Below are 15,631 nucleotides of genomic sequence, written 5' to 3'. Positions count from 1 at the left end.
GGCCATTCCATAAAGATAATTTTCATAAAGTTTCTAAGTGCATTACACTGAATTCCATTAAGCCCACTTGAATTCTGAACTGACTAACCTTGTTTTAAATTCCTGTCTTTAATTAATTGGAATTTATCCCAAATGTATTTACATATACAAGCTTGTTAATAGAGTAAATGTCTTTACAGAGGAGAACCCAGGACATTAAATTCATATCATACTGACTAATGTTTCTTTGCCTTCCTCTTACACTATTCTAAAGAACTTTCAGAACCTTTTTAAACAACAGTTTAAAGTTTTTTGTTCAGTTAATTTTCAGAGCTTTCTTTCAAGTTTCATCTTGTTTCACAGGCCCTGAGATTCACTTCCAATTATTTAAAGCACTGTTTTTCCAAAGTTTAAAAATGCAAGATGCTAAAAACTACCAAACAGCCAAACACAATACTTGAAAGGAATCATTTTCTTCCAACAGCTTGAATTCCTAGAGGAGTGGTTCTTGACCTTTTAAGCTTGATAAGAAACAGCTTAATCACTGCTTATCTCACAATAAATATCCAGATTTTTATATTCATCTTGGCTATGTTTGCAAGAGACTTACTTTTCATAATAAAGACATGAAAAAAGATTAAGAAGCTAAATGAAGGTTTATATTATAAAAACTTAGACTTGCATAAATGCTTATAAAAAATGTGTAGGTAAAAACCATAAAGGAAACTTGTGGAAGCTCAGTATTTGTAAAACAAGCAAATTAAGAAGAAACAGAACTATTCATTATAAATATACATTCTCAGTTTAAACATTTCAGAGATTAAATCAAGTAGTTTCAATATGAAAAGTTCTAGAATTCTATTCATTCCTACAACTACAGTATTTTTCAATATCCTTGCAAGAAAGAACAATAAAGAGGTTCATTCGAGTTCCCTTTCTGCTCTGGAACCAGTGTTCCAGAAAAAGATTATGTTCATTATATTAAACTAGGGATTTGTACAGTGGCTGAAATAGGAGCATCCTACTAAGGAGAATTATAAGTTTCCCTTCTTAGTTCTGTATCTTAAACTACTGGTGATTCTGAGTCACAGCAACATTACCTTAAAAATGCCAAATATTTCAGCAGTACTAGATGAAAAAGAAAGATTAACTATACAGAAGTCACACAGCAAGTCAGTGGCCTATCCAAAAATAAATTGCCAAATTTTGACATACAGTCACATACTTCCTTTCACCAATCACAAATGTGGGACTGAATCATTTGCAATTCAGAAACTTTTCTTGCACTGAATCATTACATGATTCATATAATTGCTGCATTCTGAAATGTATGTTCACAACAGTTAGACTACTTTGCTGTATTAAAACAAATTTTCCATGCCTTAGTTGATGTGCCTGACAATGTCTAAGATTCAAGTGCTTAATTACATATGTAGAAGCTGTCAAGATAAAAAAACAAACCCAAAAATCTCCGAAACCCATTACCTCCCCCTCCTCTGAAAACCAGACTAAAAATGGCTCCCAAAAACTCAGATTTGTTCTAGCAATGGACGCAAGAGTGATGTGAAAATTGTGACTAGCAGCTGTTAGGAATTTGAAACACTTTTGGAATCAGGAATTTCTCCCATTGTCTTGCCAAAAATCAGTAATTAACCTTTTTTTCCTCAAGCCAAACCCTTCTACTGTGTTTCTCCAAACAAATCTATGCAGACTTAATGAAGTTTGACAGAATGTTCTTCCACAGTACCCTAATTCTATATCTGAGTTGAATCCTGGCCTTTGGAAACTGAACTACTAGCCTTGATTTACAGATAGCAACTCCCTTAAGAATGGAATACCATGTTTTCCTAACCACTCTGAAGTTGTTTCTAGACACTAGTCTTTAACTTTGCTATGCTATCAAAAAATCAATTTAAAATCCTATTCTTTTTAGAGATGGGAATATGGAAATTAAAGAAAGCCATGCCTTGTAGCTATTATTCCCTAACACCGAGAGCATTCATGTTTAATCCTGGATTCTTGTTTATATTAGTTCTAAAGGGATGACATCCAAGCCTTAATGTTAGGCCAAACAAAATAATGGTCTAGCAATGAGTCTTTCTATCTTCCCATTTCTACCGTAGGGTCTACTGAAACTAAACAGCTCTCATCTCCTTCCTGTAACTCATAAAAACAATTTTAAACAACTTTTTAAAGTTGTTTTGAAATACTTTCACCTTTAAGAGTTTCTAAATACAGCTCTCATGGATAGAGAAGATTGGTCATATGACCAAATCAGTAAATGAAACTTCAGTAACTGAGTAAGAGCAGTCAATTTGGCTGTAACAAATGGCACGTGCATGCTCTCACTGAAGGAATTTCATAACCTCAGACAGAATAAAAGCTGTTTACAAAGAAGGAAGCTTGGCTTATCTGAATCATAAAGTGTGACTGAGTAGGAGAACTGCAGTAAGTACCCTTTAGTTGGTGCACATAATGTGCTGGAAGACATACACACTTGCCTTAAAAGTCCTAGAAGTCAGAAATTTCATTCTGAATGCTTAAAAGCACATCTATAGCATGTCTGCACACACAATCAAACTAGAATAAAAGGGTTTGTAAAGTAATGCTATAATTAATTAATTGATCTGTATTCTATGGCTGGTAATTAATGCAAAGGTGAGACTAATTAAGTAACCTACTGATTATTTCTATCATTGATCATTAAAGCACTGATCATTCCATAAAAATCTTGAAAAAGAGAGTAAGATTACACAGAATTCCCAAACCGAGATGATGAAAACACCAAACTTAGTGTTGGTCCCACTCTCTGCTAGAAAGCCCTTTGTGTACCTGGAAACAAAACTGAACTACAGAAGTAAATTATATTAACAGAATATTGTTTTCTAACTGTGCCCAATTACAGCTCGTAAAATTACTCTGCAACAGCTGAGATAAGAAACACACCAATTACTTTTCCATAGCCACCTTATTTTAAGAGCAATTATTAAAAACAGAGCATCAGAATTTATTAGTGGAGAAAGACAGTTCTGTTTTCTGAAAAGGATAATTACCTTCAGTGCTCTCCAAAGGATAGGTTGATACAATCTATAGAGCATTTCTTCAGCTCCTTGACAAACTTTACTTTGTTTATGAATATAACTCAGTATCTGAGAAAACACAAACAAACCAATCTCAAAACCAGTTTTAGCAACACTATTCCTTTGATCAGTTTGGGTCAGATGTCTTGGCTGTACTCACACCCAACTTCTTGCTCATCCCCAGCTTACTGCCTAGGAAAATGTAATAGGAAACCAAAAGCTTTGACACCAAAGAAGTACTGCTCAGCAACAGCCAAAACACTGGTGTTTTATCAATACTGTTTCAGCAAACAAATCCAAAACAAGGCACCATATGGGCTGCTATGAAGAAAAGTAATTCCATTCCAGCCAGACCTAATATAGTATTTTAGTATGAAATCAAAACTTTCCACTTCAAAATAACTGATCTGATTTTGATCCTACTAGTTCACGTCATGCTTTACCGGAACTTACTTCTCTAACTTTACAAAGAACAGAAGAACTTCTGGGAAGATGAATTCCATGATGCATGAAATCCTGAATGCAGTTATGTTCAAGTACCTACAGGCAAAACCACATACAGGCTACTATTAACACACAATAAACCAATAACAAATACTGTAGCCTATGCAGCAACTTATATTTTTCTCTAAAACAAGCAACTAAAAACAGTCTTCAATATTAGTTTTTGCTTGGCATATGTATTGCCTGAAGTTTTTTACACCAGGGGCCTCTGTCCATGATTTCTGACATTTCAAAGCATATAATTAATCAATTCTCAGAACAAGTCTGGAGTTCAAAAGCATCTCCACATGGTAAATACGAATTGCTTGGTATCTGAAATTTGGTTGTAGTGTAGTTGTGATGCTGTCATTATGCTTTTGATTGTCTCCATGGAAATTCACATAACCTAGACAAATGTCTAAGTTATGTAATAGATAGACATGCACACACTATTTAATTCAATAGCTTCAATAACATGGATAATGGTCTGTTTACATGAACCAATATTTCAGTAAGAGAATTAAAGACGTTTAAATGCAACCAAGCTGATCCCAGTGGGCAAACAGTCAAAGCATGACGTGCTCTTATTCCTTGACAATGCTAAAGAGGCTCTTCCTTAAGAAAAAAAAAAAAAAAGCCTCAAGGTTTGCAACCTTTCCAAGCCACGTATCTTTTCCACCTTGAAATTCAAAACTATTCAAGTGAAATTTCTACTATTACCTGTAAGAATTCTCCTGATGCCTTCTTCCAGGCTCTGAAGTAAACTTCTGAAATGTATTCCATCAAGGATCTGTATTGACATATGGGAAACACTTTCAAGCAAGCATCCTAACCATACCTATGTATAATTCATAAAGATAGCATCCTGAATTTTTGGTAAGTACTAATATTTTTCTTAGCTCTGTATATCAGTTTCAGAAGAAGGAAATAACTTTAAAGTTTACAGTAATAATTATGGAAAACCAAAGTTAATCATTAATTAATGAACCCAAGTACTAGTAAAAAAACTCACGAAATATGTCTTATGGTAGGAAAATCAAAGCACAGATATTTTATCACTTATCTCACAATGAATGCCTTGAATTCTTTATAAATGTGTAGAGGTATACATAATTCTAACTGAAAGCATTAGAAAACCTCTGATTTTAGTATGAAGAATTCTGTAATATTTCACTGAATAATCAAAAGAAAAAAAAAAGTCCACATTTTTCATCCAGCAGTCAGACTTATTATTAGAAAGCCTCTGCATAGAATCCTACCAAATTAAATTAAAGGTTGCTTATAGGAAAAAAATAAAAACACCTTACAGAAGCATAAATGGATCTGCAATTCTCACACAAACACTGCAAGCAATGCAGCACACTTCATCTGACAGTTATTTGCTTTGGCTAATGCTAAATCAGCATTTTACTAAACCTATAATTGTACACATAGGCACACAACTATTAACTAAAGTTGCTGAAACAATATGGTACTTGCAGTCAGCAGATTTGAAGATCTCTAGATTTTGATATATTTTATCAATATACTAGGTATTTTAGTGTGAGACAAACAAGATTTCAGCCAAGCTCTTAATGATCATTAAGAACTCTAACTATGATGCATACCTTGGAAAGAATTGTAATTGGTTTTTAACAGTTCCATGTATCATTTTAATGAAGTTTACATTCCAGCTGAACAAAAAGCTCAAGAATCTTCTTCCCTGTCAGCATGGGAATAAAGGGGGGAGAAAGGGAAGTCAAACTCCAGAAGAATACCCAATTTAAGTGTCACCTCAAAAGTCAGTGCTTAAAGATGAAAATAAATGACACCTTTAATTTTAACATGCTTAAGTGAGCTTATTGCAGAAAACATTAATGAAGATTCTTCATTTTTTAAACAGAACTCAAGCATTGCTTTTATTTGTACTGTAGAGAAAACACAAAACAAATGAACATGTGGATTACACATCTGCCTGCCTTTTTTTTTTTTAAATAACCATTCTGTTTTAATGTGACTTCAAGTGTTATTCCACATTATTCCAGCCAGGGAGGGAAACTAGAGAACACCCATGGACTGGGTTACCACTAAAAGTAACTCTCTCAGGATGCAAAAATCCCAAACAGAAGGACTCGCAACAGGTGACAGTAGTTTCATAGCAGCAGGAAAATGCCTTGAATACTTTGAATATCAAGACAGTCTTCTCTCTGCAGAGCTAGAAAAATCCCAGATTTAACCATTCTGGATCTAGACTGGAAGTTCACATGCTGAAACTGGATTTCAGCTCAGAAAATGAGACAGCTAAATTTTGATGCTTAAGTCCCTAGAATTTTAATTGCCTGAAGAGTGATTCAAGTGACCAGCTGTTTAGGAATAGCTTTATGAAGCTGAACTGTTGACTTCCTTAGCCAGAGGCAGTATGTCACTACGTAAACATAGAGCAACTTCAGATGCCTTTCCAGAAGGCAGAGATCTATGACAGATGCTGTGTTTTAGGGGCTAGCCTCATGTGGATGTCTGAGGCAACTTAAGTCGTTTAGTGTAGCACAGGTCATTCACTGGAGCAATCAAATTCTTCCCAAAACCAGTAGTGATTAGGCTTCTGTGTAGAAGTCTAAATTGGTTTCAGGTACAATTGAATGGAACTTGGTCTTGCAGCCTTTCCAGAATGGGTTGTGGTTCCCCTTTTATTTTCAACAATTTTCCTCAAGGATGTAAAGTGACTTGTGTATTGGTTTTAGGTAGCAAGGTAATGGAGGGGACTACAGGGATAGATTCTATGAGAAGTGTAAGTAACAAAAGACCCCAAACAACTTATTGTCAGGTATCCAAAACCTGGTCTATCAAACATTTCAACTAATTCATTTGCTACCACCATTTTTAAAATGCCATATCCCCATACTGCACAGAGCTCATTTTATGACAGAAGTTCATATATGCCATTAAAATGAATATATATTTTTTGAACAGGTAGGTAGAACTTCAGAGCCAATGTCAGAAAAAAAGCTTGGATACTACTATCTCTGTGCACAAGCACAAACTAAAAACTGCAATACAGCAACTCTTCACTGAGAGAAACATGGGTAGTCAAATAAAATAATTCTCATTTTGCCATAAAGTTGTATCCTACTTATGTTGCTCTTAAAACAGACTAGGGCAATGCAAGGTTCTAAATTGAATCATTTAGAAGGAAAATTATTTTGCTACAGTTATCTTTCTCCAATAAAATAAAAACCGGCTACAAAAAAGAATTATACCAGGGAATTTTTTTTATGTACTGAGGGACATGCACTGGAAGCAAAGCACTTCTTATTACCTCAGGATACAAGAACTTAAGTGATGATTCAGATATATACCTTTACACTTTAGTTTGGAATAGAAACAGAGTTTTCCAAATGAAACAGAATTTCCCCTATTTATAGCTTGGAGTCAGAGCTGATTTGTCTCATTGCTACCCACTGTGCTGTGAAAAAAGGTTTAATGCAAAACCATTAACAGTAACCAAAGCCTGCTCACACAAAATCACGGTAAGATGAAAGTTCACTTACCTCTTCTTTTTTAACATATTTTACACTCATAAAACACTGAAGCAACAAGTCCTTAACTTCATTACTGTCCTTTGAATCATAATCAAAACAAAGTAATGTCTGATGTAGATTCCATACATGAACTATATCTGTACCCTGAGAGGAAAAAAAAAAGCCCACATTACAGTGACACAGGTACAGCTTTAATATGAAAAGAAGCATTTAAAGGATTTTAAACAATCAATTTTTAAAGCATTGCTATAGAAAAAAGATTTTCAAATTGTAAACTTTTGAACATTGACTTTCATAGTTGGAAAATTTACAAAAATGTGTAACTGTAGCAATACTGATTTCCAACAAATGAAGATGTGATCAAGTACAGAAAGAAAGCTGCTGTGTCACGCAAAAAAAAAGAAAACTGTATTATTCCACTTTTGAAACTTTATACAACAAAATCAATTAGCAGGGAAAAATAAAAAAAAGAAATAGGCAAAGGAGCTATTTACTGGCTTAGTACAAAAGATGTATGCCACAATAATCTAAGTAACTCACATTTTAAAAAAAGACTTCCAAGTCCATTAGTAGAGAAGAAATTTATTCGTAGAGATACAGAGTGACAGAAGTTGAAGCTTCCCACATAAGAAGTCTCTATGAGAAGCACATAAAACCTGAAATATCTAAAAGAGTTAATTCCTATTGAAACCTTGGTCATTTGACTTCACAAATGAGCATAAAACCCCCTGGTACACTTGTGAAATTGACGCCAAAAGTATTTTTAAAGTTTGTTCAGAGAAGGCTTATGCAAACAACACCAAAAAAGACATTTCTAACCAATATGTACTCTACATTCGTGAACTGAGAAGCACTATGACATGTAAGACAAGTTACCCTGATATAAAAGGTATTTTGGAAGGGTAATCTTCTTTGGGATATTCAGTAAGAATGCATGAGTCAATAGAGCTTCAGCATACCGTGGCACTTGTATTCAGACTTTTTCTCAGTAGAATGATACATAGAGTCCTTCCCAGCTGCTCCTTCCCTTCCAGTCCTTTCTCCCACCACATCTCACATACACGTTGGATAGCTTTATGTAAGATTTTCTGGGATGCAGGTAATGCAAGAAGAATACCTATAACGATAAGAAAATAATTACTTACTGCAATGAACCAAGTCAATCCTATAAACCACTACTCTATTAGTACACTAACTATACCCCAGCTTTTGCTATATTTACACAACTCAATATGTTAGTACTGTGGATATTAGTTAGCTTTAGTCACTTCTAAGGTTCTGGCCATGTGTTGGGATGGTTAACTTCAGTTTGGCCTCAACAATAATGTAAGTCACAGCATAAGGAAAGTTTTCTAGCATTGGATGAACAGTTAGAAGATAACTATTTAATTCCAACTTTTAGACTGTGTAACTGATTTTTAAGTAAATGCTCCTTTAATTTTGTCTCATAACTAAGAGCTCACATCACTACCAAATTTTTCTGCTGTAAATTCTCTTCCTTAAGCCAGTCAAATGAAAAACCTAGTATAGTCATCTCTTAAAACTTAAGGCAATATTCTGTAACAATCAAGTACTCACCATTTAAAATAAAAACACATTCCAGAAGAGCTTTGTAGTCTGTAGTTTCATCCACTGCAAGTATGGAAGCAGTAACTACAGCTGTCACTCCTTGGATCACAGCTATTGTTTGTTTCTGAAAGAAAGCAGTGTTGTTGAAACAATTCTGCAATTTATTTTATACTTGGAAGATAATTAAGACATGAAACAAAACCTTAGCTACAGAGAGCAAAGTTGAATTGCTATTATACTTTTGAAAGAGTACACTGGCACTCAAAAGTTACCAAATAAGAAGCAAAAGCACAGATTTTTAAAGTACATCCAGTTCAAGAAGTTTGGCAGAGCTTTCAGCTCCAAATAATAGGTAACTCTATGACCATAGGTGTCCACTCCACTATTAAAAACTTTATCTGCAACAAGACCACTCACAAATCCATACCAGAACTAAGAACCCCCTAACTAGCAGGGTCTGTGCAACTCAAAATTGGGTAGATCCAAGTACATGATTCTATAGGCCTCTGCACGTATGATAGATTTTCTACCAGCCTCTAGGCCTCCCTAGTGATTTCCCCACTGCATTTTCTTTTTCCTTCAGAAATTAAATAAGTTTTTTTCCCAATATTATCAAGACTATGTGGACTACAGTGCAGAAGGAGTACATAAGATTCTGAGTCAGAAAAATTCCATATAAGCTAAATCTGTGGGAGAAGTGTTTAAATCTAGACTTCATGACCTTCATCCAATAAAATAATGTAAGAAAACCGGCAGTAAATTCCTTAAGTGTATATGCCAAACACTAAAGGAAGACCAGAGATATCAACATTTATTTACTGAAATAAGATATACAAAAAAGGCCACTCAACTCTAGGGGAAAAAAAAATAAGTTCTACCTTTCATAATTAAAATTATCAGTTGATCTAATATTTTATAGAGATAAATCATGAGTTGAGCTTAACCCAAGCATGGCAGTTAAGAAGCTACATTTCCTGGAAAACATGAAATTCTCATCATATTTTTATTTTACAAGATTTTTACCATTTCTGGAACTATTTCAACTTCCATGTCATCATCTGCAACCCCTGGCCACGTTTCCACAGGACTCTCCATCAAACTGTCTGACAACAGCTGTGTCAGTCTTTCCCAAAGTACTTCTTTATGCTTTCTTGACAATTCTTGAAGCAGTTCATTCAAGTCAAAAGGATCAAATGTATTTTTCTGTGGGTGGTCAGAAGATACCATACAATTCCATGTCAGTGAACTGGGTTATATTTCAGCATCATATTTCCTGCAATCAATGGTTTTTTTACCTTAAGGATTACTTTCCACTCTTCTGCAGTTCTAAAGTAGCTTCTAGAAGTTGTATTTCTTCAAAGAATAACATGACAAATTCCTGCTGATTAACTCTTTATCGTGAAACAAGAGTACTTCTTTTAAGACTAAAATCTTTGGTCCTTGATAGCAACACTACTGAACATAAATCACATCCCCATTATATCAACTTCTGCCTCTCGTGTTCTCAGAACTTCATTCCCAATGGAGATAGTTCCATACCATTAGCTATGTAGCTCACAACTGCATAGAATTCAGGTCCTTGATCACATTGTTGATACCTTTAATATAGACTGATCATGGCTGTTGAAAGAAAATCCTTATGCAAACTGTAGAGCCCTGTGTACAGCCACAGGGACAGCACTACAGATTGTGGATTGCAATCTGCATAAAGCAGTACTCTCTATACAGCACTATTCTGAAAGCCTCCCCTATCAAGCCTAACTCCTGAGCACAGTAACCCCACAACTCCCTCTTAAGCTCTACTGAATGGAAAGCCACTATCGGGTGTCACTAAGAGACCAATCTGAACTATTTCCTCAGGACAACCTTCCTTGCTAGAATCATTTACCTCAGAGCCTCAAAAAGTCTATTAGCATCCAAGAAGGACAGGCAATCTGCTAAGAAAGGGAATATGCAGAGGAAAGAGAAGAAGGAAAAAAAACAGAGAGGGTCAAGAGTGTATGTTTTGAGAAGTGAAGTTTTAATGGATCAAAATCACTTCAGAAAAAAGGGAGAAAGTTCATGATCTTGAAATAAGAATGTTTTTACTTAGCAGAGATGCTAAAAAACAGGAATCAAAAAGAAAGAAAACAAAAGTTGAAGGGAAAAAGTATAAAATACTGAAAAAAAATCTATAAGTACCAGGAGGTCCCCAGAAGGGTATGAGAAGATCCTGTTACATATTTATAACAGAATTTCTATCCCATTCTACAGCTGGAAACAAATAGAATAAACCAAAGGCCACGGAGGGAGTTCTGCAGCCCTCTACTTCAAACAAACCCAAAAGGCAGGATATTAAGATTGTACTGTTCTGAACAAAAAGAATGAATTCATAATAAGACTAAACCTTTCTGATCTTTCCTTAGGATGATAAAAAACAGAATTATTCCAAAACCTATGAGAGAAAAGGATGTCACTGAATGACAGTCATATCCATGACTCCTATTTTTCTAAGATATAATCTATTTTCATGAAATGGAATAGGATTTAGTGGGAAAAAATGTGCAGCACCTGTTAGGGACCTCAATGAACAGCACCACAAAATGACAATATTTTTAAAAGATTACAAAGGAAAAAGGCAAAAAGCCCAAGGCAAACTTTGATGGAAAATTAGCAACCCTCCAGAACTTTAGATGTGAATGAAACAGAACATTGAGAAGAGAGAAAAGGAAAACTAAAACTAAAAGGGAACAGGGGGTGGAAATGAAAGACATTGAAAGAAGTAGTGATGCTAAGAACATAACTTTTAGGAGTTAAAAGGGCAAATTCTAAGGCTAGAGTACAAAGCTGGAAAAACAGGCCATAAACATATTACAAAAACTAAGGAAAGCAGTCAGGTTCTTCTTTCTTTCTTTCTTCTTCTTTCCTCTTCCTTCTATATTTACATATGCACTTGTAAAGGACAGAATACACTACCACAGCACCCTCCAGAAAAGTAATCAAGAATTATTCAAGATCCTAAAATGAGGATCCTCATCATAAGGCAAGACAAGAATTTTAGCTTTCACAACTTTTTCAGTTATGTTCTCTTAAGCACAATTTGAACTTACTTTCCACTGCAATTATTCCAGCACATCTGCAAGTACCAGAGGAAGTTTCAGACCCTACATTATTAACTTTCAGCACTAACGTATTTCATACACAGATATCTTGGCTTACTCACAGGTGTCTGAGTATAACGCAAGAAGTCTTCAATTGACTCTTTACACACAACTTGTAAAAATGCTTCGCGTTTCATTGCCGTCTTGATTTTTCTTGCTTTATAAAACAAAACAAAACGTTAGCACAATCGTTTTTGGCCTCAGTGAACAACGTGGGAATTTACATTTTTCATCTATATGTCTATAAATGAAAGATGTTTTTGCATCCCAGAATACTTTATTATAGCTAGCTATCCAAGTCAGCACTGAGATGTATAACAGCACAGTCTACAGTATTTGCATACTTTCTTTTTAGTTACATATTAGTAAAGCCTTAAAACAGAAGAACCTTTTAATTTTTTTAACTTTTTTTTTTAATTAAGCGTATCCAGCACATAATCTCTATTTAGCTCCCCATCATTCCCAACGATTGCATTTACTTCTATGGAAGGTACTGATGACAACTAGAATACTCTCTCCTTCTCTTCTCAATATAAGACCATGAGAAACAGGCACGGCCCCGTCACTTGGGAAACCGCCTTGCATAGCCATTACTGTGTGAAGCTGTATCTCGGAATGGGGCAGGTGCCAACCCCGGGCGTGGTCCCGGTTCAGACAGGGGCTGCCCACTCGCCCTCCTACCGCCAGGCCCCCGACACGACCCCACCCTGCAGAACAGGAAGTGGGAAGACTTACCCAGCACTCCCTCAGACAGAAATCCCTGTAGATCTACGGGTTACGTTTCAACAGCGCACAGCGTATCAGGGAAACAAAACCGGTGACCCTACAGACTAACAGGCAGAAGAACCGCTCCTCTTCATATCACTGTCCACAGGAAAACTTGTCCCTATGGACGCTCCACAGCCAGAACAGAAGCCAGTCCCGGGTGCGGCTCGGAGACGGGGCCGGCAGCTCCTCAGCACCCCAGCCCGCACTCCTCCCCGACTCACGCAGCCGTACAGCCAGCCCCGGGCCCGCCGGCGCGAGCCGCCCGGCCTTTCAAATTCTCGCGCGGCGGCCGTTGAGCGCGGGCGAGTGGACGTCACGCGCCGCAGACCTCCCATCTCGCGAGAGCTTGGCCCTGCCCCTCCTGGTGCGCAGCGGTGGTGAGGGCGAGGCCCCGCCTCCCCCGCGCGGCGTCGGGCCCCCGTCCATACTCTGGCGGTTTCGGGGTGGTGTAGTGCTCTGCTCCAGCGCGATGTCGGGCTGCCTGCTAAACCCACCTTCTCGCCTTTCTGCGTCTGCCGGGGTGTGCGTGGGTGTGTGTGTTTGTTCTTAAGGGAAAGTTTTCAGTCAGATGCTGTTCGTCTGCCTGGGTTAGTTGTGGTTCCTCGCTGCTACCTCCTGTCCGAGGCCACCTACTGTGGAGGGCCGGAGAGCAAGCTGCTGTTGCCGAGATGACAGAGCAGCGGAGTTAGAATGGAGGAGACGCGCTAGCCAGTAAATCTCCCTGAAGAGGACAGGGTCAGCAATGGGCCTGTCTGGACAGCTGTAGCCCAAGCATTAGCAAGGAGTTCCTCGCTTCTCGGTTTTAAACCCGGGTACACTGAAACGCTCGCTGCTCGACTGCTTTCACTTTGTAATAAAGGCTGGCTTGCTTACACCCCATTTCCCAGCAGGAGCATGAATTACGGAGAAGTGGCTGACAGGGAGTAAATGTAGATACCAGCTTACTGTTACTTTCCTATAGTTCTATCTTAAGTCTCACTGCCTTCAAACGGGCATAAGGCAGTTCAAATCCCTGTATAGGCTTAAGAAACAGCACGACTTCTCCCCTGGATTTGGGGTCAGACGGATGTATGATTTACAAAAACACTCCTGCTAGCTCACAAAGCCCCCATCAGCCATTTGATTACACTGGTGCCTTTTTTTTCCCCCCAAGAATGTTTATGGTGGTAGGGTTGACAAACTATGCATTTGATTTTAGTCGTAGTGAACAGTACCTGTACTGCACACTCTTCATCCAAAACAATGAAAAGCTGTCTACTTACCTGAAGTTATAGGAGACTACATAGGCCAGATGATTAGACTTTGATAACTAAGCAATTTTTTAACGTATTATGAAATGCTGGTTGTTGTGGGTTTGTATTTGTTTTGTTGGTGTTTGGTTTTGGGTTGGGGTTTTTTTTTTTTTGGTGGGTTTTTTGTTTTGCTTTGTTTTGTTTTTTTCCTGAGATTGAATTTTCAGTATGGGGAAACTGGGCTCAGTTCCTCAAATTATGCAGCGTAACTGGCTTTCAAGTTTTGTAATAGGCCCTGTTCCACTTGTTTGAGCTCTTCTGCAAACCAAAACCAGTCAGTATGTCTTGTTAAGGGCTTAATTTATATCTTTCAATTTTACCTTTGCAGTATTATAGTACTTCTCAGTATTTCTGTTGTCTGCTCAGAAGAGGTAGGCACTTAACTGAAATTGTTTACTTTCAGTATGTGACAGAAGCACAGCATCTGCTGCTTTACTGTGCAAACAGAAAAACAACAATTTTCATAAAACTCCCCACATCTGATCAGAATTTTCTGGATTGTAGTTTTTGAAAACATGAAGGAGTAAGTATTTTAGTAAATACATGTAAAGTTTCACCAGCTTTTTAAAGTAATATATATGTCGTCTTTTGGTTTTTAACCTAGAATTTTACTTAATTGTCCTTCCTCTTACGGGATCAATTTATATTCAGAATTAAGAAAGACTTGTCACATTTTCTGCTCTACATATTTGGCTTACAGACTTTATTCTGGTTTATTTTCTAAAGTTTTTAAGTAAACTATTTACTTGTTTTTTATAGAGTTTGAAGACTATAGGATGAAAAATAGTTTTTTATATGCTTACCTTGTATAAATTCTGCATTGCTTAAAAAACATGTGTAACAGATGACTGATGTTACCAAAAACAAAAACGGTTTCAATTTCTGAACCATCACCTGAGTCTACATGAAACTTCTGAAATAAGTGGAATTTAAAACAGTTATGGTGCCAGACAGAAAACACTGTAGGCACTGTGAGAGAATGGGTTACAAGTTGCCTACCCAAGGCAGGGACGTTATGGCAGGTTAGCAGCCAGAAACTCATCTTCTTAAGCAACATAAACTATGCACTTCAGTATCACTCCTTCTCTCCACCTGAAGCCAAATGCAAGCATACCATCTCACATATTTCTATCTAGACAAAGGCCTATCTCCTTTGAAGTGTGAAAAAGCTAAATTACCAACATCCACCTGCAGCAGCCATAGAGGAAGGTCCCAAGAGAGATGATCCCTGGTCAAACACTTGAAATTGCATGTCCTTCAACCCTAATCCCCACACTGTGACAGCCCACAGGCGTGTACTTCCAGAAGCAGACTACTAAAAGAAGGGAGCATTTTTCTGCTCAACAGTAAAGAAGGATCAAGAATTAGTGTTGTTTCAGACCTTCTTGTTAGGTATTCAGCTAAGTGCAAGAAGCCTGTGAAATGGTTTGGTTGAAGGAAGTTCCACAAGCAGTCATCATACTTGTAGAACAATAAAAGCAATATATAAGTATAGAAACTGACATGTATACCTTGTGCTAATGCCTGTCCTTTCTGCATGTATTAAAAAATTTGGCCATTTTAGTTCCTGACTGATGGATGTGTTTAGCATATCTCCTGTGGACTGAATATGTCATTACTATCTTGATTAGTCTTTCAATTAGATGCTACATTAGTCAGCTGGTTCCTGTTTATTTAGTCAGGCACACACTCATTTAGCAAACAAACGAAAACATCTTTTAGTTTATAATTCGTGTTGCATAGCAACCACAGAATGATTTTTTCATAGTATTGAAACTCGAAGTTGATGCAGATAACAGGCT

At 37.0% G+C, this 15,631-nt stretch overlaps 1 protein-coding gene across 1 annotated transcript in view; it reads right to left on the bottom strand.

Annotated features, from left to right (window-relative positions):
* Nucleotides 1-11,906, bottom strand: part of NCAPG2 (non-SMC condensin II complex subunit G2) — a 33,798-nt gene extending 21,892 nt beyond the window's left edge. Inside the window, exons 1-9 of the mRNA XM_054390099.1 lie at nucleotides 11,832-11,906; nucleotides 9,653-9,832; nucleotides 8,639-8,753; nucleotides 8,020-8,177; nucleotides 7,070-7,204; nucleotides 5,150-5,244; nucleotides 4,263-4,332; nucleotides 3,513-3,599; nucleotides 3,033-3,128 (exon numbers count right to left, since the gene is read on the bottom strand). Of these exons, the coding sequence (XP_054246074.1) occupies nucleotides 3,033-3,128; nucleotides 3,513-3,599; nucleotides 4,263-4,332; nucleotides 5,150-5,244; nucleotides 7,070-7,204; nucleotides 8,020-8,177; nucleotides 8,639-8,753; nucleotides 9,653-9,832; nucleotides 11,832-11,906 (1,011 nt within the window). The remainder of the gene's footprint in view (nucleotides 1-3,032; nucleotides 3,129-3,512; nucleotides 3,600-4,262; nucleotides 4,333-5,149; nucleotides 5,245-7,069; nucleotides 7,205-8,019; nucleotides 8,178-8,638; nucleotides 8,754-9,652; nucleotides 9,833-11,831) is intronic.
* Between the last annotated feature and the right edge of the window lie 3,725 nt (nucleotides 11,907-15,631).

This window comes from Indicator indicator, chromosome 20 (assembly GCF_027791375.1).
Source record: "Indicator indicator isolate 239-I01 chromosome 20, UM_Iind_1.1, whole genome shotgun sequence".
Taxonomy (NCBI): Eukaryota; Metazoa; Chordata; class Aves; order Piciformes; family Indicatoridae; genus Indicator; species Indicator indicator.
This window is presented reverse-complemented; position numbering and strand designations above follow the sequence as displayed.